Source organism: Lacerta agilis, chromosome 1, assembly GCF_009819535.1.
Source record: "Lacerta agilis isolate rLacAgi1 chromosome 1, rLacAgi1.pri, whole genome shotgun sequence".
NCBI lineage: Eukaryota > Metazoa > Chordata > Lepidosauria > Squamata > Lacertidae > Lacerta > Lacerta agilis.
In genome coordinates this window covers 107374295-107401954 of record NC_046312.1, presented here as the reverse complement: position 1 = coordinate 107401954, position 27660 = coordinate 107374295, and the positions used below count along the sequence as shown (strand labels likewise).

The following is a 27660-nucleotide window of genomic DNA, read 5'->3' as shown; positions in this document are numbered from 1 at the left end:
ACTGAATGCCCAGCTTCTGGTAGTTACAAGCCATGTATCTGAACCATTAGGGTGGTGGTGGCGCTAACTGAGACTATCTTCAAAGATCACAGTGGTTGGGCAGAGATATAAGGCATCAGGTGGTGCTGAGGATATCTTGCACCCAAGGGCCTTGTACATGAAGACAAGAACCCTGAACCTGGTCCAGTATAATATGGGCAGCCAGTGGAAGCTTTTAAGTACCAGTGTTAGGTGGTGACATGTTCCCATCAACAATCTAGTTGCAGCACTGGGCACCAGCTGGAGCTTCCAGACAAAGCAGAAGGGTAGCCCCATATGGAGCACATTGCGATGATCAAGCCTTGAGAGTGAATGCTCATTAAACTTTGTCTAATACTCCTGCAAACAAATCATGACGAAGGGTCATCTGGAAGCTACAGTGGTGACATATCCAGGTTGTCACATTATCAAGACATGTGTTTCCCTGCACCTGTACTGCAACAATGGCTGCCTGCTGACACACAGAGAGAAAATGCAGGATGTGTTGATGTCATAACATGGCCTCTTCCAGAAGATTTTTCAATACCAGCCCTGCCTCATGAACAACCTGTATTCCCATATTAGGTATCAGTGGGTTAATTTAAGGAAGCATAGTGAAGTATTGTCAATGGCTAATTTTAAAATTCACAGGGTGACAGCCAGTTGTCAGTGCGTGAGTGGAATAGACTTCACCTTCCCCTCCCCACCTTTGGAGCTCCAACCAAGGAAGCCCCCAGGAGGAAGGAGAAGCTGTTGTACAAGCAGTAGTCCCCTCACACAACATTGGGTTTCACCCATAGTTTAAAAGCCAAGCAGCCTAGATGCAAAATAGATTTGTTTACAGTACAACCACACACACAGAGAGAAACTCTCTCACACACATTTACTATACATTATGGTATACTCACTCCTTGGTCCATACATGCCAGCTCCTAGGGACAGAGGCAGTTTCGGCCCCCCTAATTTTTTTTTAAAGGGTCGGACCCTGTCAATGTTCAGAGGGCATTTGGCTCTGTCCCATGGCTCCTTGTGACAACATCAGGACGTCACATTGGGCCCCTCAATCAACTTGAGAAGCTGGTGACTCTGCCCAGTCCTAGTCAAGATTTCAGGCTACTCTGAGTAATTTCAGGCTGCTTCATCCTAATGGACTTCTCCGGGAAGAAGAACCAAGAACCTTAACCTTTATTTGAAACCAGGCACACAAACCCAGGCACGGACAAACACGATATGACACTTCTCTAGGGATGAAACATTTCCTACTGCAGATTGTGTGAAAGGATTTAATCACAATTCTCCATGTGAAAACCCATGATTTCATTGACATGTACCTCCAGCATTAGACTCAAAACATTTTCTGGTGATGCTTTTAATTCTTTACATATTCACAACTGGAGAGAAATCCTGCCTTCGGATACAGAGTTCTCATTTTATGTAAATAAAACCTGCTCACGTTGACACCCAAAGGCAGCTAGCTGTCTCGCTGTGGACTGTAAAAGCTGGATGACATAATTGACAGTGACCTTGTGTATGAATGACCTTGATTTAAAGCACCTCGAGACCATGGAATTTTATTTATTGGTTCAGTAGAGTTTTAGCCTAACATCATTTTGTTGTTTCATAGATGAGCACTGAGCATTAGAGTAAATGTGGCTGTTTATCAAGCCGTTACTATTTCTCAAAATGAACAGCACATAGATAGTGCAATGAGTTTCATTATAACATCCCTTACATATTCCAAAAATCATTAACTTGGCTGCAACAGTTTTTTTTTCCATGATATATGATAATGAAGTAATAAATACATAAACCTCTTATCTAAACCAACATTTGGAAGCTGCGTTTATATGGCTTTGTGTAGCATCTGGGTTCCTCTGTGCCATTTTTGATCTATTTAGAGAAGCTGATTAAATTTAACACAAAGAAAACAGCAAACTCTTTCCCAAAGAGAACAGCTTAGCACAGCTCCAAGAAAAATATATGCAAAACACTCACAGATAGTTTATAATGAATTATAACCCCAAAGACATGGCTTACATTTTCATATGTTTGGGGGCCATAGAACAGAGGTATGTTTGGATCACTGTTCTACAATAAGAGTTTTGACTGGCACTTCATTCATCTGTTTGTTTTACCTTCAGATACAGTAACCACCACAGGGACGCGGGTGGCACTGTGGTCTAAACCACTGAGCCTCTTGGGCTTGCTGATTCAGAAGGTTGGCAGTTCGAGTCCCTGTGATGGGGTGAGCTCACATTACTCTGTCCCAGCATCTGCCAACATAGCAGTTCAAAAGCCTACCAGTGCAAGGAGATAAATTGGTGCTGCTGTGGCAGGAAGGTAAATGGTGTGTCCATGCGCTCTGGCTTCCGTTGTGCCAGAAGCGGTTTAGTCATGCTGGTCACATGACTCGGAAAGCTGTCTGCGGACAAATGCGCTCATCGGGGTTGTGCGCTCATCTTGCTCTATAGGCTGAGGGAGACGGTGCTTGTCCGCAGACAGCTTCTGGGTCATGTGACCAGCATGACTAAGCCACTTCTGGCGAACCAGAGCAGCGCATGGAAATGCCGTTTACCTTCCCACCGGAGCGGTACCTATTTATCTACTTGCACTTTGACGTGCTTTCAAACTGCTAGGTGGGCAGGAGCTGGGACCAAACAACGGGAGCTCACCCCGTCGTGGGGATTCGAACCGCTGACCTTCCGATCAGCAAGCCCTAGGCTCAGTGGTTTAGACCACAGCACCACCCACATCCCTATTAGTAGTAGTAAAGGTAAAGGTAAAGGGACCCCTGACTGTTAAGTCCAGTCGCGAACGACTTTGGGGTTGCGGCGCTCATCTCGCTTCACTGGCCGAGGGAGCCGGCGTTTGTCCGCAGACAGCTTCCAGGTCATGTGGCCAGCATGACTAAGCCGCTTCTGGCAAACCAGAGCAGCGCACGGAAATGCCGTTTACCTTCCCGCAGGAGTGGTACCTATTTATCTACTTGCACTTTGACGTGCTTTCGAACTGCTAGGTTGGCAGGAGCTGAGACAAGCAATGGGAGCTCACCCCACTATGGGTGTTCGAACTGCCGACCTTCCGATCGGCAAGCCCTAGGCTCTGTGGTTTAGACCACAGCACCACCCGCATCCCATTTAGTAGTAGTAGTAAGCAATAAATATGCAGGCAGATTCTTTTTAAAAGTAAGAATGATTATCTCAGCTTCCCTCAGGGGTACTTGAGGAAATCCTATCAATGAATGGCTCAGTAATCTGCACAAATGATGCTGGGTAGAAATCTGTACCCTGAGGCAAAAAGTATCCCACTACCATTCTGAGTAATACCCCTCTCCACTCTCTCACTATATATAAGGGTCTGGTGGCTTCTGTTTCAATGCATCTGAAGAAGTGTGCATGTGCACACGAAAGCTCATACCAAGAACAAACTTAGATGGTCTCTAAGGTGCTACTGGAATGATATTTTCTTTTGACTATGGCAGACCAACATGGCTACCTACCTGTAAGCTGAGATGAGGAAGACTAGAGGGTGGGACATTATGGATGGAAGCAGAAACATTACCTATACAGTACTGGGTGGTGGATCCTGCATTATCAATTTTGGTTTGAGTCACACTTCACAGTTCCACTGTAAGGTCAAGAGACACGATCACAGTGCTTGAAGGCTTAAAATAAAGCCATGCAGACATGTGACACTTCTCAGTATCAACCCCCACCCCCAAGAAAAAAAACCCAGTTAGGACCAACAACACAACTGAGTATTGAGTAAACGTTTAAAACAGAAAACAGTGAAGCAAATAACAGTGTATTTGACTGCATGCACAAGTCTCATTATTATTATTTTAAAGGAAAGAAGAGAGGGACATGTCAAAATTAATGTGATGCCGCCACAAGACAGACGAATTGCAATGTGGCTGGCGGGGGGTGGGGTGGGATACTTGATGATGGGCAATAAATAACATTAGCCATACTGTCAATAACAATATCCGTTACACAGGCAATGCCAGCAACACTGTCAGGAAGATCGAAAGCACTTACGTTGTTTTTGCAAACCACCAGATTTGGCCAAGATCATATAAGTTTAACAAAATATGAACTTCAACAGACCAAGTTTGGGTTCTGATAACATGATGAAAAGATGCAGTGAGCCCTGTTCTTAGTGATGACAGTCTTTAAAAGACTTAGGTGGAATCTACACACATATATAAAAAAGTTCTAAGAATGCTTTTTCCAAAAAGCGTTTTTTAAAAATACATTGAATTTTCCATAAGGCTCGCCATCGCCATCTAGTGTCACATTGTGTATTGCACTTAAAACACACTTAAAATGTTTTATTTGCAGCTGTATAGCTGAGTCCTGTGAATATGAAAGGGCTATCACATACTTTTTAAAACAACAACAAAAAACACATAAAAGTCATCTGTAAGCATACACCCTGATTTATATGAAGGTGACTCACAAGGTCAATACTTATTATTGGTGCTTAAAAGTAGGACTACTCTCCACACACACACACACACACCACTACTAATTCTACTACTTCTTACCTGTACAGATTTCTGCTGGTATTGGTACTGAGCACTCTGCAACGAGGCAGTTTCTCCTTTTTCAAATTGGTTCTTCACGCTTGCCAAGCCTCCAGGTATCCTACAAGCCTCTGTTTCTTCAAGAGCCTGGTGGAACAAATAAGTGTGGCATAGTGGTTAGAGTGTTGGATTAGGATGCATGAGAGGAGGGTTTGTATCCTCACCCAGCCATGAAGCTTGCTGGGTGAATTGAGCCAGTGGCTGTCTCTCAACCATCACCTTACTTAACTATAGTTGCTATTCTGCCTGTTCTTCCAAATGACGCTTCTGCATTTCGTAGGATTGCTTAAAAAATTGTGATGATGATGTTGTTTGTTTTGTTTATGCAGAAAATGCCTTTTGACACCTGTTTCTTGTATCCCGACCAGCAGCTCATTCGCATACATTTCTTAATAAGCCATGCCAAAGTTAGAAAGCAAACCTATTAGGAGGCTGTCATCAAAATCCTTAAAATATGAATGGGCTGTACATTATGAAGATTCCTACTTAGAGAAGCTTGCTGTGGTATTATTACCTCATTGATTTAAAAGATTAAAGCCATACTAACAATAAGCAGATTTCAGAATCCCCTAATCCAGAGCTTCTTCAATACCATTAACTACTTTGCACTGTCAGGTGTTCAGAGACAACGAAGAGATTCTGCCGCTACGTAGCTACAAATTAATCTCTTTTCAAAACCAACATACAAAGTCGCAGAGGCCCCTTCCATAATGCAGATGGATTAGCACAATAATGCACGCTGCACTCTGTGTTCGGAAAGAACTGCATTTCAGACACTGACCCAGAGAGAGCCGCAAAGTAAGTTAGAAAAGCCGAGGCTCAATGACAAGTTTTGGAAACTGGGAATCCAGCGAGACTTTTAAAACAGTGGCGTGTCCACAATGCATCTGGAAGCCACTGGTTCCTGACAACTACAATGATGACTAATCACCACCACTTAGGATCTGCCCGTTACCTATCTATCTTCCTTTGTTTTCCTCTGTGCTAATAGGATCCTTTTTATTTTGAATACCATGTAAGAGGAGGAAGCAGGAAGCAGGAAGGGAGTGTGAACCTGCAGGTAATTTTAGGACAGGGGTGGAAAACTGTGAACCCCAACTCCCACCAACCACAGTCACCATGGCCAATGGTCAAGAAAAAAACAAGAGCTGTGGTTCATAACCATCTGGGGAGCCACAGGTTCCCCATCTCTGCTTTAGGGTAATAACCCGGGATCCAAAGCTCTGCCTGGGGTTTGGATCATGCACGTGCATGTTTAGCCTGGGGCGGGGCAAGCTATATACATCGTGCACAAATGCACACGGCACACTGGCAATGACTGCTTTTTCTAAAGAAAAGCAGCCTGTTTGAATCTAGAACAGTGTTCCCCAAACTTGCGCAGCCCACTATTTTTTGGGACTACAATTCCCATGATCCCTGACCACTGGGTCCTGCTAGCTAGGGACGATGGGAGTTGTAGTACAACAAGAGCTGGAAACACTGATCTAGAAGCCTCAGGTGACCAGGAGGTACCTCATCCTTTCTCCATTTTTCTACTGGCCATTTCCCCTTTCCTCTAAACTATCCTCAAGATCCACATGTATATCCCAGATGTGAGAGGGGAAAGAAGATCTTGAGTATGAAGATGGCCCATCGGAAATGGTAAAGGACACCTCCCCCCACTCACAGCTTCTCTGATAAAATTTGTCCCCTCCCCAGCTGTTTTCTTTTTTTAATCACTTCAGGGGAATAAGTTGCTGCAGCAGCTGCATTGCATGCATTTCTGTATAACGTGTTGTTTGCCCCTAAGTATAGAGATCCCATTTGTTTCTTATACATTACTGTGTTGCTCTCTAATATCCAAGTGTGGGTGGGTGAAGCATATATTTCATTCTTTGAGTGCCAGCTTGACAAATCTGCACATTTGCTTCCAGCATTCTTATATATTAAAGCTGTGAAAAACAGATGAGCACACACTTTGCAAATCTCCACTGCGCACTTTGTTTTCCAGGAATGCAAGGAGATATATTGCCAGAGTGCATTGTGCAAGTTTGTGGGATAAACAACAACAACACCCAAACGAACATGTTTTGGACAGGTATGAATTCATTCAGAGACATCATAACTCCAAGGCTAAGAAACTGCCTCCCAAAATAGCTTCAAAAACATATTGATTTTTTAAAAAAAACAAAAAGCACATGCAACTTTGCCACTAACCTCCACGAAGAAGAAGAAGAAGAAGAAGAAGAAGAAGAAGAAGAAGAAGAAGAAGAAGAAGAAGAGGTGGCAGCGATGGGATACTTTTTAAATGGTATATTTGCCCACGGATATCAGGACCATCTCTACCATTAGGTAGAGTGAAGAAGCTGCCTTAGGCAGCAGAAACCTGTGTGACATGTTGGAAGAAACAGTTGAATACGCTACACAATGTGCCTTGAAACTTCAAGCCAGCCTGCCATCCTCTGGTGTGGTGAAGGGAAAATTAAACTAGCAGTCTGGTTGGTTTCAGTACTGTATTTGGAATGGAGAGGGGCACCATCTTGATCTTCACCTTTATTCAAAATGATTTACATGTTACAAGGAGTTGACTTCCTTGTTACAAAAAATGAACCTCACTTATCTCCCCTACAGCAAGAGGTGGGAGTTGCTCTCTCCCATCTGGATCTCACCTTTTGCAAATTACTATGGAAGCGCAAAAAGACACACTTTTCTCTGTATCAGGGCTGGAAACTGCATGGGAAGAATAAGAAACCCGCCGAAGGGCCAAGAACATCACATTCGAGGGAAGCGAGTGGCAAGGAGACCATGGCAAAGAGATATGAAGAAGGGTATAATGTCAAAAATTAAAGAACTTTTTTTAAAAATCCCAGCAAGGTGTCCTACCCCTCCAAAACAAAGCAAGCAAAAATTTTGTGCCATGTTCTATCTAACCTCCTGCAGTACTCCAGTGGTACAAGTAACTTTCGTTATTGTGTTTTACAGGGCATTAGGGCCATCCAAAGACAGATGGAAAGCAGCAACATCGTGGCAGGGGGATTGGACACCACTGCTTTGTGACAAATTACCTTGCTGATAGGACCTCATTAGAATATAGCACTCTGCCTGTTTAACTGAACACTTTGCTGCAAACTAGGAGTTGGTGGAAGCAGTGACCTTGGGAAAGGCTACCTCTGGCAAAAAGAGTCACGTCTTGTCTACTGAAAGAGAAGTGAACTATAACAAACAGGTGTGGTGTTTTTAAAATGTCTTTTTAAACCACCAAAAAGTCTATAGAAACACTCTCCTGATAAGGAACTGGCAACTTCATTCCCCAGTTGGGTGGGAAACCGTTCTCAGTTTAATGTGCGGTTTTCCATTAAGATTTTCCACATTAACAAGTGGCACAGAAATTCTTGTCCTGCGCAGTTTCCATGATTTTGTTAAAAATCAAACCCTGTTTATGACCTTGTGTGTCAACCCCAGACACACACTTGGGGGCTGTGCTGGTCCTTCTTCCACACACACCTCTGTTGCCTTGCACAAAATTCACATCAACCTTATTTGCCCAACAAAGACGGCTCCCTCCTGGTTCCTGCCGTATGGCAATCATTTTGGACTTTATCAAGGGGAAGTTGAGGTGTCACACCCTACCTTTAGATTTGGGGTCCTCTGTTTTGAAATGGCAATTTCACACCAGAGCACTAAACAGCCAAAACTGCCAGGATCTGACATATTTCTTAAAAACAATAACAGCCCCAAAACACTATAGCAACTAGCAAGTCAGTGGGGAATGTAATTTTCTTGAAATGTCCAAGTCATTTTGGGTAGCTAGTACATATATCTGAGGAGCAACTAGGCATGTCCTAACAAAACAGCACCGGTTTCCAAAGGATTCAAAAGACATGAAGTTATGTTTGAAGATCTATGTTTTGGCAGAGCAAATGTGAACAGCCAGTTATATTAGCAAGCGGCCATTTCATGCATGCCTAGCACAAGCCAGTGAATTTTCAATGATTTGTGGTGGGCAATTTTAGTCTGACACTCTTTAAGCTCTCCGATGAATGTTACTTATATAAAAGGCCACTAGCAAATATCTACTGTCTGTTCAGACATCCTGTTTGGGAGAAAGCAGCTCTAATTTCAGTGTTAGTTTTAGCTACGTATTGAGTCCTTAAATGGCACAAAACATTCAATATTCAGTAAATTTACAATGCAAAGGTGTGTAGAGTTCTTAATACAGTTCTTGGATTTGGAAAGAGATTACAGGTTTCCATTAAATTCTCTATTTTAATTATGGAAGCAGTGTATCTCTTTCTCTCTCCAGCACAAAAACAAACAAGTAAAATCTTCTTGCAACACACTTTTTCTCTGACCAAAAGTGAAATGCCAATCAATCTCTAACGCAATAGTTGTCATATGATAGGTAGAATAGGTAATAATAATGTACAATGGCCCTTTGTTGGATGATTGTTTGAGGTGTTAGAAGGCAATGAGAAGCAATTGTAAGATGGTTGATTACAGTAATTTCACTATTTCCGAACAAATGAAAAACACAAGTAACATTTGAATACTGCATTGTGTGAAGGCACTCAGAGAATATATATATATATATATATATATATATATATAATGTTTTGCCTACTTAAACGTATGGGGCCTGTTCTTCAGATGGGAAGGATAGTAGCTCAGTGGTAGACCATTTGCATTGCATGCAGGAATTCCCAGGTTCAATCCCTAACATCTCTAGGTAAGGCTGGAAATGCACACTGTCTGAAATCCCAGAAAGCTGCTGCCAGTCAGTGTGGACAATACTGAGCTAGATGGACCAAAGGTATGTCTCAGCATAAGGCCACTTCCTATATTCCTTTGTGAGCGGCAGGAATTGGCAACCCCCTCCCAGTGGCAAGTCCTCTTTCTGTGGCTCCTGTGTACTGAACCGTGTGCATGCTTAGGAGTAGAGGCATCACTACACAATTTGCAAATGGCCCATAGTGCCCTGCACCACACACAAAAATGCACTTCGTTCACCGGCCTTCTCCTTGGCTACATATTGCAGCGCAATGCAAAAGGAGCAAGCTGTTTCCAGCTGTGCAGGTCTAAAGAGCTGCAAGTCATTTGCTACTGCTGCTTCATCCTGCCCAATGGACACCTGTTGGTCATGCATCACTATCAGGGATGGGGAGCATGTGGCCCATCGGATGTTGTTCAACTCCAATTCCTAGGCACCAATTCCTAGGTGCCTTCTCCCCCCCCCATTTGTTCACAATGATCAGGGAGTAGAGAAGGTTGAGTACAGAGCCAAGCGTAGTGGTGTGGCTTCAGTGGCTGGCTCTTCCTCCTCCTGCCGCAGAGGGGAAAGAGGGAAGAAGCAGTCCCTGGCTGGTGGCAGCGACAGGAGGAGGAAGAGGTGGCCAGCTGTGGAGCCCAGCAAGGTGTAGCACAACATCAGCGGCTCACGGCTCCTCCTCCTGCTGCTGTTGCTGCATAACAGAAAGATGGGGGAAGCAGCCCCTGGCCGGTGACGGCAACAGCAGGAGGAAAAAGCCAAGCACAAGAGAGGAGGAGCTGCTGGCCATTGAAGCCACACTGCCACTGTGTTTGGCTCTGGTCCCTAGCTCATCCCGGCATCCTGATGTCATGTACGTGTCATCATCCCCCCCCCAAAAAAATCTTCTGGGCAGCTTGGTGCTTCTGACAGCCAGTAAGGCCCATGCTCAGGGATGCTAGGACTTGGAATCCAGCAAAATCTGGAGGTCCACATGTTCCCCTGCTGTAGAGTTTGGGGACCAATAATAACCACCCCACCAGCTAAACAGCAAGAAGTAGATTAGGCAATACCTTTAAAGCCTCCACATTACCTGGGTACTTCCTTTGAGACACTTAGTGATGCAAAGCTCTCAGTATTATGTGTGAAACTTGTATTCTGGCACTATTAAATGGGGCTGTCAAAAGAAGATTTGTAGTCCCTTAATTGCTTGACTTTTAAACAACCAACTGATTTTCATATTAAATTTGCATATTACCCAAACTGCCGTATGGGCGTGTTTTTAATATATCAAAGAAGACAGATTTTGTTTGCGAAAATTTAAGTGATCACTCACTGTTAGCGAGGGATGGGACCTTTAATATTTTCTTGCTCATTCCTCCTTACCCAGAAACACACCGAAAGCAAAACAGCCTCAAAAATAAGTATTGTGCCATGAACTCACAGCCTCATGAATTAAAATTTGCCCCATCTCTGTTTCAAGTTACCTTCTATGTATAAAGCAACTATAACAGTGCATTCCAGTGCATGACTGCTCAATATTAAGTCCTTCAGAGTTCAATGGGACTTGTTCCCTGCTAAATGTGTATAGCATTTAGAGCTTCTCACCAGGCCTCCTCATCTGGCCCAGAAACCATGCCCATCTGCCCCAAGTCTGATGTCATATGTGACATCAGGTGTGGAACTGGAACAGATGCACCTGAACTGGCAACTGTTGTGGCTAAGATCTGTAGAAAGCAGGAACGATGTCTCTGTGCATCAGAAGTTCAATCCTGCATGGTTCAGGTGCGTGAGAGAGTTCCCTTGCATTTTCCCTTTCGCTGTTTCTTTAGTGGCAGCATTGAGACCCTCCACCTCATCCCTCCCTGATTTGCTGTAAAAAGGGAGAAGTTGGAAAGCCACTCTGGGTGGATAGGCAGTGGCAGAGCCAGTCAGGCAGCAGGGCTGCCAGCTGTAGCTGCCAGTGTCAGGTGTGGCCCCCTCCCACAAAGCATGGGGTCTAAGAGAGGTGACCTTTCCCCACCACAACAGTGGTGTCCCTAACTGTGAGCATAGCTGCATCTTGTGCGTTGACACAAGTTTTCATATGCAGGTCAGCTGGAGTGGGTATACCCTAAACAGCCTCGGCCCTGTTTACCAGGAGCGTCTCCACCCTCATTGTTCAGCCCGGACACTGAGATCCAGCACTGAGGGCCTTCTGGAGGCTTCCTCAATGCGAGAAGTGAAGCTATAGGCAGAGGGCCTTTTCGGTAGTGGCACCCACCCTGTGGAACACCCTCCCATCAGATGTCAAGGAGATGAGTAACTATATAACCTTTAGAAGACACCTGAAGGCAGCTCTGTTTAGGGAAGCTTTTTTATGTGCAATGATTTATTATGTTTTTGTGTGTGTTGGAAGCCAGCCAGAGAGGCTGAAGCAACCCAGTCTGATGGGTGGGGTACGAATAATAAAATTATTATTATTAGTAGTAGTAGTAGCATGAAACATGGAGGATGTGGACAAAACAAGGGCATCTCTAACACTCTGGTAATGGCGTATTACCCTATGTAAAGCAGCCAATTTGATAGAACCATGGATATGACTGCAGGCATCAAGCCTTCTGCTGGTTCCATATTTCCCGGGATTAGAGAATCCATCTTCATTACAATTCACTAATTATTCCAATGATCTTTTAACATTCCTGTTGCTTTTCTTACAACAGGAGGCAGCTGCGGCTGCACTGCAGTCATTTCAAGCAACTACTACAACAACAACAACAATACTAAGCTGCCTCCGCCATGGGAATCTGCAGCTATCCCTACTCCTTTAACTGGTTTATCAAGTGACAAGAGTGTAAACAGATCTCATTTCTCTGTTGACTAAGCCAATTTGAACAGATTTTATGCCTTCAGCAGCAGGAAGAAGAGAAATTGGCCAGCAGTATGATGTACACAGTGCGAATTTTTATCTGTCGTACCTTATATTTAACCCTAGGTAATTTTAATGATGTTACACATTCTGATTTGGTAGCAGTCATAAAGTACCATTAATGTTGGAATGTAGCTAAATAAATTCTAATCAGAGTAAACCCACTGAAACCAATGACCAAAATCAGTCCCTTCCATTGATTTCAATTAGTCTGCTCTAAATATGAGCCGCACCAAACAACTCATTGGGTGGTAAGCAATGCTAGTCCTACTCAGAGTAGACCCACTGAATTTAATATACATTACTAACTTAGGTTCATTAATTTCAGTGGGTCTGCTCTGAGCAGGACTTGGTTGAATACAACCCATTGGGCCAAATTCAAATTCAAGCCTACACAAGGACTTCCCCCCTCTTCCCTCCCCACTGAATTGGCTCTCTCTCTCTCTCTCTCTCTCTCTCTGTGTGTGTGTGTGTGTGTGTGTGTGTGTGTAAGTAAGTAAGTAAGTAGAACTGCTCACATATGGAGGAGAGAAGAGATTGTTCCATTGAGCAAGCAGGAATGCATGTGCTGACAACATCTGTGGCAGTGTGACATTGAATCCTAGCTATTGCACAGGGCGAGTCTTTTAAAAGAGGCCCCGTGTACTCTGTATCCATGGGGCCTCTTTTAAAGGACTCACCCAAGGTCACCCAGTGAGCTTCGTGGCTGAGTGGGGATTGGAGCTATGGTCTCTAACCACTACACCACACTGGCTCTGGGTTATGCTTTTTCCATTTTTCTAGGTTTATGTTATCACAGCTCTTGGACTTATTTTGCATTCAGATATAGAATCATAGAATTGTAGAATTGGAAGGGACCACCAGGATCACCTAGTCCAAAACCCTGCAATGCATGAATCTTTTGCCCAATGTGGGGCTCACACCCACAACCCTGAGATTAACAGCCTTATGCTCTACCATATAGATAAAGACGCAGCTTTTTTCCAGTTGGAACTCTCCAGAACTCAATTCCGGCACCTCTCTGATGGGCACCATTGTCATTATAAGAGAACATAGGCATTCATGGTGAGTTCTGGCACCTCTTCTTCTACAAAAATAGCACTGGATACATATAGTTATATACACACACTTACCCATGTACAAAGTGATTACAAAGCATGTACAAAGCAATTATTTTTCATTGTTAACTGTCACCCATCCTAAGTCTTAATGTTATAGTGAGAGAAGTGGTGTGTGGGTACATATGATGAGAGCGGCTGCAAATTTCTGGATCCCACAGAAAAGGGGCTGCAATATGGCCCCCTCCATCCAAACTGTTACTGGAGGCTGAAGCCTCCAGGGTCAGGGTTGGGAGCAATTTCCAGCTCCATCTGAAAGACGTCTACCAGCGCAGAGCTTCATTTTTCTTCACACGAGTGAATAGCAGACATTCGCTTACATGGGGAGAGTAAAGGGCTTTTTATGTTCCGTTCGGCGTTCCATTAAAAAAGTTGGGCTCCTTTCTGAAGGTTAAAAATCCATCATGTACACTGCTAAGGATTTAGTTCACACACACTTTTAAAAGATATCCTTGATTTGGGATGGCTCCCTTTGCGTCATGAAACGAGATTATTCTGATATGACATCTGATTGACTTTTGTTTCCTTGACTTTAGGATTCGCCAAACACCGCAAAAGCAAACAGGAGCCCAGGCTCATTTTATATGCCTTGGACGTGAATTCTCATATGCAGCTAAGCAAAGATTAATCCGTGAGCAGAAGCTTCCATTGGGAGAGCTGACGTCAGCACTTCTGAGCAGAAAGCAGGCACCCAAGTGGGAGCACAGCAGCGATCCCTCTGACCCACGTTATTAACTTTGCAGTGAGCAATTTATTTTCCTGAGCTCTCCAGGAATTAGTTACACCTTCAGAGCAAACCCCAAGAGTTTAGCTTCTAATCGTTTTTGTTATCCCCCAGTAGTGCCCACAATCAGACACTTTCTTTGGACTTCCAGTTGAGGACAGGGTCAGTTCTTACTGCCTTTCAGATATGACTACCAGGTCCCTAACTCCGAAAGAGGTGCATCCACTATACATTATTTGGAAGAACGATGGAGCTAAGTAATGGGCCTCTTAATCCCAGGATATTTTGTCAGTACTGTCGTACCTTGGAAGTCGAGCACCTTGCCAGTTGAACGTTTTGGCTCCCGAACGTCGCAAACCCAAAGTGACTGTTCCGGTTTGTGAACTATTTTTGGAAGTGAAATGTCTGACATGGCTTCCGCAGCTTACAATTGGCTGCAGGAACCCGCGCTTCGGTTTCAGAACATTTTGGAAGTCGAACGGACTCCCGGAACAGATTCCGTTCAACTTCCAAGGTACGACTATATAACAAGCACAGTCTGTAATGGCGTGTGTGCTAGGGAGGAGCAACAATGCCAACTCCCCAACAGCAGCATCATTGATGTTTACCAGGATAGATGTGGGACAGGGCAGGGTGATGGTGATGGTGAGGTTGGGACCATGCGAGTACATTGGCAGGACCACCACTGCTCACCACCAACCTGTCCCAGCCCAACCCTATCAAGGTAAGCAGCAGCTAATTATAGAACCCCTTTTGGATTTATTTATTTATTTGTGTGTGTGTGTGTGTGTGTGTGTGTGTGTGTGGAAAGGAAAATGAATTAATTTGAGACATTTGGGTCTGAAGATTGGGGAAATATTGCTGAAGAGAAAGTAGAACAAGTTAGATGTCATCCTAGAGTGAATGTTTCTAATAATTTCTTTTATGTAACTGACAGGTGGAAAACCAGAAGTCCTTTTCATTTCTCTTTCTTCTTCCTTTCCCCCCTTTCCTTCTTTCCTTTCCTTCTTTTATCATCTTTTCTTTCTTTCTTTTTGTTTTCTTTTGTTTTGTTTTCCTTTGATGTTCTCTGCTCTGGGCCATTATTGGGGTCCAAGGATAACAGACACATGAAGGTGGTGGATGGTTGGTGAAGGACATTGACTGAGTGAGAGGCAGGGAAGGGAAGACCTGCCAGAGTGAGAGAAAGGAAAGCTCCCAAGTAAGAGTCTGGAGGAGGGTCCACCACTTTCCGTGCGAGACAAGGGTTAAGATCCTCCTTTGAGTGAGGATTGTGTTTCCTTCCTTCCTTCCTTCCTTCCTTCCTTCCTTCCTTCCTTCCTTCCTTCCTTTTTAAATTTAGATTAGTTTCTTTCATCTTACTCTATTATGAAAAAGCTTTAATAAAACCTTAAAGGGGGGTGGGAGTAAGCAGGGGCAATGCCTCCACATGTGCTGCTACTGAAACAAGCTATGGCAAATGGTGGATCAAAGCATCACATTGCTCTGCTTACCTGTTCGCCTACTGGTTGTGTGAACAGCCTATCGTGGACCAGACAGGGCAAATTGTGCCTTCTTGTCATGTGACTCATGAAAGAAAGGCAGGATGGAACATTATCACTTGACAACTATTTGCTTTGAAGGGATGGTATGAAGGCAAAGGACACTGGCACACTATCAAACTAAAGGCTTAGGAGGGAAAGGCGGCTCACTTACATTCGCAGAGGAATTGCTGATCTCTACTCTGGACACGGCTGCTTGATACAAAGCCATCCTCTCCTTCAGTGAGACCACCTCCTGGGGCTCCTGGGGCGCCTTGTTGCTCTGGCTAGTTCCTCTTGGCTGTCCACTGGCTGATTTCTTACCACCTACGGAACCTAAAACAGAACAAAACGAGACAAGAACACAAGGGTATGAAGAAAAGGATTATTTCTGCATGAAGTAAGGAGGAAGTGGAATGGCTTATATTTATTTATTAAAGCCTGCATTTATATACCCTTTCCATAAACAAAAGTCACACGGGAGCTAGTTTGGATTGCAGTATAAAAGAGTAACATCTGTAACAAATGTTTAAAAGCCCCTAAAACACAATTAATGAGCCATTTTAAAATCATGTTGCTTGTACCAGAGATAGGCAAAACTGCTACTTTCTACTGTTTTTTCCTTAGAGAATTATACAAACAGCCACTGTGCTGCATCTATGCAATATTTCTATAGTGCATAGATGCAGCTGTCTATTATATATAATACAATGAGCTGATTCCCTGTTTTCAGATTGTTTTACCTGTTGTGACCTGTCACTGGCTTTGTTCTTTGTTTATTTATGATATGCTTACCAGGCTGCTTTCCTATGATGTAAGCCGGCCTTGCAATGGAAATATGGGTTATAAATGTTTAAATACATGTTTTTAATGCTGCATGTGGCAGCTATGAATGAACAGGAGGCACCTATTGGTTTTCCTTGTGCCAGGAACCTTCCCTTGGATTCTCAAGGGTGTTCAACACCTACTGAATGGGAAAGCAGGATAGGGGTAACACCAGTTCCAGAAACTGATTAAGGTTAGAAAGCTTCGTGCTAGAAAAGAGGGAAAATCTAGATAATCAGAGGTTGTAGCAAAGGGAGAAACAAGACCTTCTTGGAGTTGTAATGCTGTGAACCCCTCCATCGTAGGCTCAGGTTGTATATATGTGAAAATAAACCATAAATTATAAAGACACTGCAGTCTCCACTGTGCCTCATTTCCAAACAAAATACAAACCCTGAGGAGCACTTGGGAATCTTGCTCTGCTCAGCTATAGGGGTGGTGTGCAACAATACAATAATGGACTTGATGACCCTTGGGGTCCCTTCCAACTCTACAATTCTATGATTCTATGAATGTGATCTCCATAATTCAGTCTTTTACTATTAATTATTTTGCCTGCACGACTGTGATAAATCCTTCACAATAATTAATTATTTTGACCTCCCTTGAAGTACTGCAAAATGAAGTCACTGTGTAGGGGCTGACTACTCCCAAGCCCTCAGGTTGTCCCCTTAGTTCTGTAAAACTTCTTGTGAAAACGCAAAACATAAATTACTTCCTCTATTAGCCGCAAAACCAGGTCAGTAATTTTCCTTCCAACTGGCAATTAATGAAATTATTCCTGTCAAATATGTGCATTTTCTTGTCATAATATGCTTTTTTATTTGCAGCATAATGAGCTTAACAACCATTTTATTGAGCTCTTAGCTGGGCTACAATATAACCTTTTCAGCAGAGGGGAAAAGGAAACTCAGCGTTTGTAAATTTGACCAAAAAAATATTCCTATGTATTACACCTATGCTTGTTGATTTCAACCATACATTCACACTTTTCCAAGCGTGCGACTGAAATGAGCAAAATCACAAAAGACTATGGAGCCAAACACCATTTAGGATCAATTTATGCACTTAATGTTCCAGAAAGAACAGCCCCATTTTCATGCACCTTCCATTCGACTCTGTAAGCACAATCCAGCATGTGTCTACTCAGAAATAAACCCCACTGAATTCAACGGAACTTGTTCACAGAGCATTGGATTGGAGCCTATAAGGCTTGCAGGTGATGTAATCGTGATTTGTTACCAGCACTGCTTTGCTTTAAAAGTTCTTACATTTTTATTGGTGTTTGTTCCTTCCGCTTCGATCACAGTAGGGGATGTGAGGCCGGGAAATTGTCACTGACTCTCCATGCACAGCTGATGAGATTCATGAGTTTGCTAGGATTTTCAGGCTCTCAGTCATTTTCAGCCTCACTTTATAACCCTGTCCTTTTGAAAGTTTTATTTCTTAGAACACAACTTTACAACAATAACTCCAGAGACATGGTGGTGCTTCATACAGGATGGCATGAGTTGAGACACCAGTGAGCAAGGAGGAAGGAAATCTTGGTCTCACTACTACACAAATGCTGAAAACCCACATATGCTTGAGAAGCCAGTCACACAAATGTTAGAGCAGCGTTTCTCAAACTTGGGTCCCCAGCTGTTGTTGGACTACAACTCCCATCACCCCTAACTAGCAGGACCAGCGGTTAGGGATGATTGGAGTTGTAGTCTGACAGCAGCTGAAGAACCAAGTTTGAGAAACACTGTGTTAGAGTATGCAGAAGGGTCAAGCTCAGGGCCGTCTTAAGAGTATCTTGCGCCGTGGTGCGAAGATCCCTCCGGCGCCCCTCACGCTCCGGCGGGCACGGCAGGCGGTGGCGTGGCGTGGCATGGCGGGCATGGTGCAGCACAGTGAGGCCGGCATGGTGAGGCCGGCACGGCGGGCATGGCAGACCCAGCCTGGCCCGGCGGGCGGGGCAGGGCTGAGGCGCCCTCTAGGCCGTGGCGCCCTGGCGCGTTGCGCTAGTAGCCTCTATGGCTGAGATGGGCCTGGTCAAGCTTTTTTTTAAAGGTTGCAATGAGACATTAAACCAAGATCTGCAAAGCTTGACTTTGGGTACATACAGGTTCCCACAGTAAGAATGACATGAACTCCCTCTCCCACCGGCAGTGACAGCCTATAGGACTAGTATTAGTATTATAGTACTCAAAACATTTCTTATTTTCTTGTCATTTAGTTATGCCCATTGTAGAATGTAAACATGGTTTCATATGAGCTGTTCTATTTCCGTCAGGAAAGAGTATCCTGAAAACCTTTCAGGCTGCTCACTCACAGAGAACAGGCAATTGCATTCAAGAACAAGTACTGCTATTTCGTTCTTTCTTATTCTCACTTCCACTTGTTATATTCAAATAGCAAGTAATGGTTGGAATTGGGAAAGTATTTCATAGAAGCAGCTCTTCCAAGGATTACTAGTCCTGAGCACTATGCATCACCTCCAGCATCAAAGCACAAGAGTGGGAAACAAGGTATTATTATTATTGCATTAATTTTGTATGTTGCCCTATACCCGTAGATCTTGGCACTTCACAACATAAAATTACAATATAAAACATATTATCCCAATAAAGGACAATAAGGTAAAGGTAAAGGACCCCTGGATGGTTAAGTCCAGTCAAAGGTGACAATGAGGTTGTAGCGCTCATCTTGTTTTCAGGCTGAGGGAGCTGGCGTTTGTCCACAGACAGCTTTCTGGGTCATATGACCAACATGACTAAGCCCCTTTGGCGCAACAGAACACTGTGAAAGAAACCAGAGTGCACGGAAACGCTGTTTCCCTTCCTGCCACAGTGGTACCTATTTATCTACTTGCACTGGCGAGCTTTTGAACTGCTAGGTTGGCAGGAGCTGGGACAGAGCAATGGGAGCTCACTTTGTCACGAGGATTCGAACCACTGACCTTCTGATCAGCAAGCCCAAATGGCTCAGTGGTTTAGACCACAGCGCCACCCACATCCAGTAACAACAATATAAAACACACAAAATACATAATAAAAACAGAAACAAAGACTAGACTTAGATGACCCTGATCCAGCAGGGCTTTTCTTTATGTTCTTAAGATACAAATAGATTCCCTGCCCCACCCCCAGCCCCAAGTTTACATGAAATGTGTGTCCATATACCATGAGCAGTGAATTCCTTTTCGAACTCTTAGGCTGTGTGTGGCACGTCCCCTATAATGCCTTTGTTACTATTACCAGAATACTAACTTAGCTTAGCAGTGAGAATTTGCAAGATTTTTCATTGGTTCTTAAAATAGCTTACTAATATTTCTGGGTTGATTTTTTATATATATAATGAGCAAGGGACAGAACAAAGCAATAGGGGCTAAAGCCAGACAACAGTTTCTTTCTTAGAGAGTTGAAGGTGATACAGTTAGCATTGCTCCCTGTGGTTTCCTATAAACTCGTTTCTTTTTATCCTGCTGCCAGCTGTGGTGTGCCTGGATGGCAGAAGCTGGAGACAAACCTACAGCTGGAGAAAAACACACCTCTGTGCTGTTGCTGTTTTAAACGCACCTACCTAGAAATACTGCTTTAAAGAGTAGCAGATTAATGCTTGTGATGACTCAATGGGAAAGTTGCATGAGGCTGTTAACATGAAGTTTTGATTATTCACCACATCTTTGATATGGCTGCTATCATAACGAGGAATATAATTAATCCCTAAGTCTGAATTGAAATCCAGTGAACTCAGTTACACCTTTTTTTCTCATAATGCAAGAAAGTCCCTGCTGGATCAGGCCCAGAGCCCCTTGAATTCAACACTCAAAATAGCTAAGCATATGTCAGTGCGAAGTCCATAAGAGACTCATGAGTGTAACAGCAGAATGGAGTGTCAAAGAGCGGGGCAATGGGTGGCTCACCCATCTTGGGTTCAGGCCCTGCCCACCGCTAACATGCCAGCAAACAAAACAAAACAAAAACAAAAAACCCAAGGAAATGCAGCAATATTGACAGAATAAATCTTCCTCAACCCTGCTTTTATGTAGCTGGGAGTGCATGATGCACTACAGCAGTGCAAAGCAGTCCCTAAAGTGTACCCTAAAATATATTTGTCATTCTGCTGTGTGGTAGAACCCAGAAAGAAAGGAGAGCAAGGACTTCATTTGCTGAAGGCTTAGAGAGCAGAGCTGCAAGGTCAAATACCCCTTTACTTAGAAAACCAGATTTTCTAAGTACTGTATCCCAAAGTCCTTCATTCTGCTACGGTTGAAACACAGCTGGTGTAGAGCAGTAAACCTTCCTTGTGATAAAGGCCTATCATTTCTCCAATGAAAATATTATTCAAAATAATAATAAATAATAATAATAATTTTATTATTCACACCCTGCCCATCTGACTGGGGTGCCCCAGCCATTCTGGGCAGCTTCCAACATATAATAAAACATTAAACATTTTAAAACTTCCCTATAAAGGGCTGCCTTCAGATGTCTTCTAAAGGTTGTATAGTTACTTATCTTCTTGGCTTGTGGGGGGGGGGGGGAGGCCGCATACCTTCCAACATTTCTCCAATGAAAATAGGAATATCCTAAGGAAAAGCAGGACATTCTCAGATCAAATGAGAAACTGGTACAGCTTCTGTAAATCCAGGATTGTCCCTGGAAAATAGGGACACTTGGAGGTCTGTGCTTAGAAGCAGCAAGGTCAATTTCCCCACAGTTGGTTAGTGCTATGAAATAGCTGTTTCTCATGCTGTGGGTACACACTATGCTCTTAACTAAAGCACATTCAGAACACTTTCCCCCCTCCCCAATAATTCTAGGAAATGTAGTTTGTTAAGGGATGCTGGGAACTGTTGATCTGTGAGGGGTAAACTTACAGTGTCCACAATTCTTTGAGGGAAAGAATATGCTTTGAATGTGCATTAAAGCCACATCGGAGTGCAGTAGTACTCAGAAACACACCAGCAGGTGGAGTCTTCCCCTACAGTTACTGGAGGAATAGGCTGTTCTGATGGCCCGTAAAACATTACACATGTAGCAATTTCCTTTTGGCAAAGTCATGCTGGTTGTTAATAAACAGCAGTCATCTGCATAGCTCTTCCCCCTTTCTTCTGTATTAGGTCTAAGGAGAAGAGAATGTACTAAAAAGATAATAATTGTAAGCCCACCAAAAAAAAAAAAAACAACCCACTTCCTTTGAGAATTACTGGAAGAGCATTTGCTTCAGTTGACTGGAGAGGAATCCACTGCTGTATATTAAACAAAAATAATGTCCATTTTTAATCCTTGCTCCTGTCTTATGGGCTGCTAGCTGTGGCTATCCACAGCGGTGATCCAATTAAAGCTCCACTACCCACCCCCAGCCTGTCTCCCATACCCTTTTTCTGAAAGCCTTCTTAGCTACTGTTTTTAGAAGGTAACAGATGAAAGGAGCACGATTTTGTAAAATAAAAAATAAAAAATGGGAACATTTAAGGGGTGGGGGAATGTGAATTTCATTAAGAGCCCATCTACAATATCTGTTCTAACTTGAGCACTGGGTCATGGTTTAGTTTCTAAACAGCATATTCATGCAAAGTACGGATTGCTGTTGAATGCTGGCTATGTGTGTATGTGAGAGAGACAGCAAGTGGGAGAGATAAAGAAATGCAAAACAGGTAGAGCAGAACTCTGCCCAAACTCTTGCTTCCTTTGACTTACTCTGTGAAACTAATATATGCTGCTTGATCCAGGAGTACAGAGAGATGTATACGCAGCCATCTCTAGCACCTCAGAAATGTCTCCATTCACAAACAAGTACCCAGCAGTCTTTTCTGTTGGCATTTTCCCGATTCCCTTGCCAGGCTAAGAGAATCATTTATAATTGAAAGGATGCCTTAAAAGCATCACCATGAATATCTTCGCTGTTGGTGTATGCAGGGATGAAGAAAATAAGTTGTGAACATCCTCTGGCTTATTAATAATCTCTCTGTAGAGAATCAACCACCCACCTCCCCCAAGTTTACCTCATAAAAATTGCACCGTTCCTGTGCGGGCAAGCTTTACGCCGCTTGGAAACTTTGATTTGGCAACACACAAACTTCTGCGAACAGGATGTTTTCCTCTAGAAAATGGGAAGTGTTCAGCCAGCAATTCTGTATTGATTGAAATGCTGCCTTGCTATCAATTCCCACGTGGACATACTGTGCTAACCTTTGAGCATCTTGGTGGGGCGAAGGGTTAATGCAGGCAATAATGTACAGCTCTCAGGCCGAACACACTGTGTCCTGAATGCAGCCTCTTGTTACAATCTTGGGATTCTTCCACTTTCGTTGATGTGTGGGCAGACAGAGGCATCCAACAAAATAGTTCCATTTGTGCAAAGATTTTCACCTGCACAACAGAACTCCCCCTCCCCTTCTCACGTGACCCCCCCCCCAAAAAAAAAATCTGGTCCAGACAGTTGAGGGAACCACAGAACAGACAGGAGGAGCACAGAAAGAGGAGATGAAGAAGTTTCATTGCACAACCAAGTATCCTTGAGCTAATGGAAAAACTTTGTTTGATAGCACCCAGAGTGCTTGAAAGGTTCAGCAATTAGCAAATGTGGAATAATATTGCTGGTTTTTATATTTTTGAAAGGGAAACAGCCATGATGTCCTAGTAACCTTTGGTGAACCTGAAAGCTCTTTTGCATACATCATGATCTAATTTAATTAGTGCTGGGAGAAAGCCCATTGAGCAAAATGGACCTTTTTTCTTACTAGACATGCATAGGATTGCACTGATAGTTCGCATAAGACTTCATGTGCACCATCTTAAGACTGCAAGAATGGACAGCAGTCTGGGCCTTTTCCTTCATACCCAGTTTTCTCATCCTTTCCCCCACCGCTTTTTAAAAAGTTTTATTTGATATTTGCTTAATGCCCAGCTGGATGAAGAAATGTGGGCGCAAAAGCTTGCTCACTACACTCCGTCCTTGTCGTAGGTCCTAAGGAAAGTATTACACCACTGTTACTTTTTTTATTCCCCCCTCCCCGCTCCATACACACACAATGGCCTAACACAGCTACAGTGGTGCCTCGCTAGACGAAAAACTCGCTAGATGAAGGCATTCGTCTAGCGGAAGGCTGCCCTGCAAGACGAAAAAGTCTATGGGGCTGCCTCGCAAGACGAATTTTTTTTTTCCATCTAGCGAAAACCGCTATTTGCATTGGTGCTTTGCTAGACGAAAAAATCGCTAGACGAAAATACTCGCAGAACGAATTATTTTCGTCTAGCGAGGCACCACTGTATCTGTATTTTTTTTGCATTGATTATGATTACCACTGGATCTACTTATCTTTTCATGACTTTCTGGGATTATATTATGACATTAAATATACGGGACCCTCCAAGTGTCCCCATTTTCCAGGGAGAGTCCCAGATTTACAGAAGCCGTCCTGGTTTCTGACTTGATCCTGGAGCACCTCGCATTTCCTTAGGACGTCCATATTTTCATCGGATAAATGCTGGCAGGTATTGTTATGCAACTCCCGAGCCAAGGAGATAAGTAACTATATACTCTTTAGAAGACATTTGCAGTCCTGTACAGGGAAGGTTATATATATATATGTTTATGTATATGTTGGAAGCTGCCCAGAGTGGCTAGGGGAATCCTTTTAGATGGGCGGGGTATAAATAAAATTATTATTATTATTATTATGGAATAGGATGTCCCTATTTTTATCAGAGAAATGCTGAAAAGTATGAAGTAACAAGAGGATTTTGTACATTTCAACAAATTTATAAAGTGCTTATAAGTGATTAGACCATGATTATTTCTCTTGGCAACAACACACAGTCCTTCCTGTTTCATCTGCAGGTGTTGTCCGAATTCTTTCTCCCAAGCAAATGGATCTTTCGCTTCCTTCACGGAAGCTTCCTGGAAATGGCAAGGAAATAGGAGTGGAACCACTGAAGTACAGTGCCACCAGTCCCCCCATTCCTGAGGTGCTCTGGAAAGATACCAAGGATCAAAAGCTACTGAAAGATTGAGGGGAAACAAGTAGGGTCACACTCTCCCCATCCTTCTCCTGACTGGGTGATAAAGGCAGTTTCAGTGTTATGACCAGGTCTGAGGCCTGACTGGAGGTGACCCAAGTAATCAACTTCCTCCAAGCATGTCTGAAGCCGGTCCACTCCCACCTTCTCAAGCATTTTGCCCCCAAAGGGGATATTTGACAATTGACATTAGTTGTTTAACACTTCTGGGTCCAGGGAGACCTTAAGGGAGGGGGCACACCACAGTCTCCTTCTCCAGGAAAGCATTCATCACACCCTGGACCCACCCTGTCAACCTCCTACAGCTAGTTCTAAGAAGCCAAGATGGGCAAAGGTGGTTGTCCAAACCTCTTCAAACAGCTTGTCCACATCCTCAGACTGCAATAATTACGACACTTTAAAACCACCCAAAAAATGTTAGGTGTAGTATTTTGGAGAGGTTAGAAGAAAAGAAAACTGCTAATCAGCAGAGCACCCTAGCCCATGTGAAAGTTGCTAGAAGAAGCCTAGATTATTCCATTAGTTTAGGAATGGGGTGAGTGGGAAGGTTCTTATAACAATCTATCAGGAGGTTAATTTAATTCCTATGTTGTGGGTGTTCACAACGGTCTGTTGCTTTTGTTCTAAATTTCAAAACGCATTTAATCTGATGCTTCTGACATCATGTAATTTAATTTTAAAGAACTCCTCCTGAGATATATACCAGCATCTGGGCATTTCCCAGTAGTCCAACAGGCATTTACTGTTAAGGGCATTGTAGTTGCTAAAAGGACTATTTTAGACCACTTGAAATCTGCTTCCTCTTCAATCAATATGCAGTATGCACAATTAGCAATTTCATTTATGAATGGAATAAAGGCATACAAAGGGAGAAGGAAAGTCAAGACGTTTTTTGGACATGGGCCTTCCTGCCCAAATTATGCCGCCCAAATCAATGGGCTATTGGATTTGAAGGGGGGGGAAGACTTGGGTGCTTATTTTAGCTATGCTTTAATACATTTCTTTTCACATATTGCAATTACCTAGAAATAATAAAAATAAAAGAACCTGGTCTCATTTTACATGCCATTGCAGAACACATATAAGTGAAATAATGGGGGAAACCCTTTGGAAGAATACATCAGCGTGCAACATAAAAAAAACAACAACACCCCATGAACTCCAACTAATAAAGGCGTTTGAAGAGTGCTATGATTCATCTTTAATATGTAAATTGTGATTATGTTTTTCCCGGCATTTGTTTTCTATGCCTCATAATTGCACACATATTAAATAATGTTGCCATACCATTCTCAGCTTAATGAGGGGTATTTATTATTATAAATGGAACCAATGAAAATTGGACGTGTTGGGTGCGAAGCAAGAATTAGAATGGATTTTGCCTCCCATCAAGTCAGTCTCTCAGCCTTATAATAACTACATCTGAATTACTCAGCTATAACTTCCAGAAAGATATGATGTCACAATCAATATAGACCGATCCATAACGAGGGCTTTGCTAGTGCAACAGGGGTACTCTCCTGCTTTAATAATTTCCTGCCTTAAGTGCTCTCATAGCAGCTTCCTTTTCTTTCCCCCTTTCATAAATTAAGCCTAGAGAAGTAACAGAATCTGACAGAAGAACTGCTGGGAAAGGGTTTATAGAGGTGGGTGCACTCAAATTGCACATAAAGTGGGACATGCTGAAATATTCAACCTCATGGGTAACCCAACCTATAAGGTATGCGAGAGCCTAGAAGTGTAGGCTACAGTTTAATTCAAATGGAAGGAGAGGGGGAGCAAGAGAGCGAGACAGAGGAGTAAAAAGCAGAGAGCGTGTGTCTTACTTCTTGCCATTGAAATGTCACTGCTCCCTTTCTGACAGCCTTGCGGTTCTCAAAATCTGCCTGACTCACTCTGAAATTATTTCCCAGTGCAACAACGTTTTTTTAAAGCATCGAAATCACCTTTTCTAAGTTAATGAATGCAAACCTGACATTCTGTACAAATGTCCCTGCAAGGACACCTGAGACTACTTGCCAAGCTATCATGTTTATCAGCTGAGACCAAACCATTTGAGGGAGGTGGGGGCACATTTGTGAGAAGCTTGTCAATTCTTGGGGCAGAGTGGATAACTGACATCTTAGAGGGAACCCTATTTTTGTTTTCTGACAGAGGAACAGCTTTTGTCCTTTTAAAAACCCCAAGGAAGTTGGAAGATGCAAAGTGCAGTTTCTGACGTCACATCATGATGGCGGATGGTGGAGATAGGAAGGCCCTTGCTCTTGCTAAATGCTTACCCAGGCATAGGCAAACTCCTGGAGTTTTGGAACTACAACTCCCACCCCACCCCCCAGCTAACAGGACCAGTGGTCAGGGATGATGGGAATGGTAGTCTCAATACATCTGGAGGGCTGGAGTTTGCCTATGCCTGTGCTTACCTGTTTCAGATAACTCAGAGACAGAAACTATGTTAGATGGTGGCCACATCTTTGAGGTTCCTGAGAGCTTCACTGCCAACATCGATCCCATGAGAACCAACCAAACTCTGTCATTAAATCTGCAGATGAGACCCATTTGCAATGGTCTTTGCATGGCAACGCAACAGTTGTTTCAAATGGCAGGGCTTTATGGCTGCTTTTCCATTCTGAACAGACTGCCCTTGACAAGCATGTTCAAGGAAAGATAAGGATTAGGAAGGAGTTGATTGGTTTTTGCCCTCACAAAAATTACCTTTCCTGTTCAGGGAAATCTATATTCTCCCTCTTCATGATGGCAGATAAACCTGAGAGCAGCTAAGCTTACCTTTTGCCCCTGCCCTCCTTTATTCTTTCCAGTTTCCCTTTTCTTTTAATTATACAGTCTTTGCCCTAGTCAATGAGCAGTTTTAAATGTGCAATCTTTCTAAGTGTGATAAATGCACAAGTGAACAAATGCATGCGGATTATTCTGTCTGGAAGAGGTACAGCTGACCTGCACTTAAAACAACTTTGGGAGCCAACTTCAAGAGCAAAGGTCTTGTGCTCCATATATATTGCTGCAACTAAATTCTCCATTACCTCCATCCTAAACAGGTTTTATTTAAGGGAGGGTGCTCATGGATGATATACGCTACAACAATGAACTACGGTTAACCTAAACCAGGCATAGGCAAACTCGGCCCTCCAGATGTTTTGAGACTACAGTTCCCATCATCCCTGACCATCGGTCCTGTTAGCTAGGGATGATGGGAATTGTAGTCCCAAAAC

At 43.3% G+C, this 27660-nt stretch overlaps 1 protein-coding gene across 1 annotated transcript in view; it reads right to left on the bottom strand.

The window, feature by feature from the left end:
* XIRP2 (xin actin binding repeat containing 2) overlaps window positions 1-27660 on the bottom strand; it is a 68117-nt gene that overhangs the window by 30007 nt on the left and 10450 nt on the right. The window contains exons 2-3 of the mRNA XM_033166446.1: window positions 15772-15934; window positions 4565-4690 (exon numbers count right to left, since the gene is read on the bottom strand). Of these exons, the coding sequence (XP_033022337.1) occupies window positions 4565-4690; window positions 15772-15828 (183 nt within the window). The 5' untranslated portion in view covers window positions 15829-15934. The remainder of the gene's footprint in view (window positions 1-4564; window positions 4691-15771; window positions 15935-27660) is intronic.